This window comes from Microtus ochrogaster, unplaced genomic scaffold (genome assembly GCF_000317375.1).
Source record: "Microtus ochrogaster isolate Prairie Vole_2 unplaced genomic scaffold, MicOch1.0 UNK110, whole genome shotgun sequence".
Lineage (NCBI taxonomy): Eukaryota > Metazoa > Chordata > Mammalia > Rodentia > Cricetidae > Microtus > Microtus ochrogaster.
Genome location: NW_004949208.1, coordinates 926,377 through 929,251, shown reverse-complemented (window position 1 = coordinate 929,251; position 2,875 = coordinate 926,377). Strand labels below are relative to the sequence as shown.

Sequence of the window (2,875 nt, the reverse complement as noted above, 5' to 3'; positions counted from 1 at the left end):
GTCTCGAAAAACCAAAGAAAAAAACAAAAAAACAAAAAAAAAAGAAAGAAAAAATTAAGTAAGATAGCTAAAAGGTTTAAAGTGTGTTAAATGCAGAGGGATTCAGCTCAACAACTCAGTCCTGGAATATGGGGAGGCATCCCTGGATTGGGCCAGCCAAAGGGGGTGGATCTAGAGGGAGGAGGAAACAGCCGAGTGCGTTTCCCCCTCGCAGTTTTGAATCTAGCGCGACAGATTCGTCTGTAGCCAATCCTAGACCAGCATCCTCTTTCGTCAGTAGTTGCTGAGGCTCCGAGCCACGAGTCTCTCCGGTCAGTTCTAGCCGTTGCTGTTGTACTCGTGCTCGGCTCCTGCGTTTCCATCCGTTAAGAGTGAGAGGGCACCGAGAAGACCCGTAACCTCCTCGGGTATCCCCGCCAGACGGAAACCCTCGGCTATTCTTTCCACACCCGCAGACTCACTGCCTCCACGTAATGTGGGAGCTCTCTAGGCTGGCTCCGTCAGAAGTTGTAGTGCCAAGATTCTGGGGCTTTTAACACGACTAGCTACAGGCACAGGAAGTTTTTGTTGTTTGTCTTCCATTCATTCTTTCTTTCTTTTACTTTACTTTTTTTTTTTTTTTTTTTTTGAGGAAAGGCGACCTGGGCGGGGAAGTGTCCTTGTGACGGAAGGGTTTTGAGTCCTGGCCCTTTAAACCCGAGGGGGAGGATCCGGAAGTGGATGGGCGGGGCAAGAGGCCCTGCTATATAAGAGGGCCCCAACCGCGCGGGGTCTCCAATCTGCCATTTTCTGTCCCCGAGTGAGTCTTCGCTGCCCTGAGTCCCCTGCTGTCTTCACAGGCAGTGTTCTGCCCACCGGCCCGCCACCTCAGGGGAACGATGGCCACAGAGTCGACAGCCACTGCTGCCATCGCCGGGGAGCTGGTTTCCGCTGACAAGTAAGCCGGACTGTGGCGAGCTGGAGGCACTGGCCAGTCGGCGGGGAGAGCCGGGACTGGGCTTGGCGGGCGGGACAGACGCCGTCTCCGCAACACCCTCGGGTCGGTGCGGGAGCCCCGCGTCCGAGGAGCTTGCGGCCGGCGGGGACGGCGGGTGGCTGGCGCCCCCTGCCCGGTTTTCCGCGGCCGCCATCTTGCCGGGGGCAGCGGCGGGTGGCTCCATCGCCTGCCCCTTTTCTTCCTCCCCCGGCCCGGGGCTGCGGGTGGGGAGGCGGGGCCCTCCGCCGCCGCTCGACTCTTGAGCCCTTGCTTTCCGCGCACGCCTTGCGTGAGCCTGGGTAGAGAATCGGCAGAGGAACCTAGAAAATGACCAACAGATTTGGCGCCAAAAAAAAAAAAAAAATCCCACACACGAGGATTGAGGCTTGGACCGGAGCGCCCTGGTGGGCGGGGCATCGGGGAGGGCGGGGCTTTGCACGCGTGCGTTCCCTGCCTGGAGCTCCCGAGGAGGGGGCGGAGCCTCGAGGAGGCGGGAAAACTCCATTGTTTGGGGTTTGAGCGGCTCGTGCCTCAGCTGGTGCGCAGTGAAGTTTATCCGGGACTGGGGCCACAGGGCCGCAGTCCGTGGGTCGCCACGGGGCTGACACTCCGCCACCCTCCGCCTCGGCTGAGAAGCGTTGTGATTTTCTAGGCTTTCCTTTGCGGGTCGGAGATTTGCTTGCTTCAGGGTACATTTTCATACTCTTTAAGTCTTAGGTAGAAGCTATGTGGAGCTTTCCGCCTTCGCAGTGTTACTTGGTAGATGAGTCTGCTAAGGGTAAGGACCCCAAAGAAGGAATAATGGCTTTGAGAGTTTCACAGTGCTAATAAACGTGAGCCCATCTCTGGTTAGTGCCCAGAAACACCCGTCATTTGGAGGAAGATGTTTTCCACGCAGTAGGTCCTATTTGCCAACCTTCCCCTGTCTTTTAGGAGCCTGCCACTATGTTTTCTTTAGAAGTTTTGCTTCTCGCAAAAATAAAGGTGGCTGTGAGATTTTCGAGTGGTTTTGCTATAGGTTAGGTATTTTAGTTGACATTTTAATTAGTACATTTGTACCAGAGATTAACGATAACTTTGCACAACCTACCTATCACCCTTTGGTTCTTTTCATAGTGGGTTCTTGAAAAGCAGTGTTTTTCAGACCACTCACTCAGTAATTTGGGAACTACAGTTTTAATTTTAGATTCCCATTTCCTGCTTCTTTATTGATTGCTTATGTCCAGAGATGATTGATTTGCTAGTTCTGTAGAATTTATTACAAGAGCAATCTCTCTTTATGGTGCTTCCTGAACAGCTGTTATTATTACATTGGGGATCCTCATCCTTCCAATACTTTACAGTTTGGGGGATGTGGCTCGGTTAGTTTGCCTAGCATGTATGAAGTCTTCAGTTGAATCTCATCACAGAATTTTTCATGTCATTTGTATCCAGTCAAACTTTGGCCACTGGTAAAGTAATTTTCAGCTTCCTGACAGGCTATACATAGAAAATTACATGCTCACTTATTTTAAAAAAGCCTTAAACTTTTATTTATGTTTGTTTTTCGAGACAAGGTTTTTAGGTCAAACATTCCTGACTACCCTGGAACTTGCTCTGTAGACCAGGATGGCCTTGAACTCAGAGTTCTGCCTGCCTCTGGCACCCAAGTGCTCTAATTAAAGGCCTGCACCACGCCAAAACCCCCACTTCCCCACCACACGTTTTTGTTGTTTTTTGAGATAGGGTTTTACCTCTCTCTGCCTTACAAGTGCTGGGATTAAAGGCATGCACCACCACTGCTGTCCTGCCACAAACTGAGGTATTGAACCATGAATTGCATACTACAGTATAGCAATGTTATGTATTGGGTGTGCTGTAGGGTTTTTTTTTCCTTCTGAGACAGGGTTTATCTGTGAT

General features: G+C 51.2%; 1 protein-coding gene across 1 annotated transcript in view; it reads left to right on the top strand.

The window, feature by feature from the left end:
* The first annotated feature begins 680 nt into the window (after positions 1-680).
* The window catches only part of Nasp (nuclear autoantigenic sperm protein), a 23,344-nt gene continuing 21,149 nt past the window's right edge, over positions 681-2,875 (top strand). Inside the window, exon 1 of the mRNA XM_013355299.2 lies at positions 681-937. Within this exon, the coding sequence (XP_013210753.1) occupies positions 879-937 (59 nt within the window). The 5' untranslated portion in view covers positions 681-878. The remainder of the gene's footprint in view (positions 938-2,875) is intronic.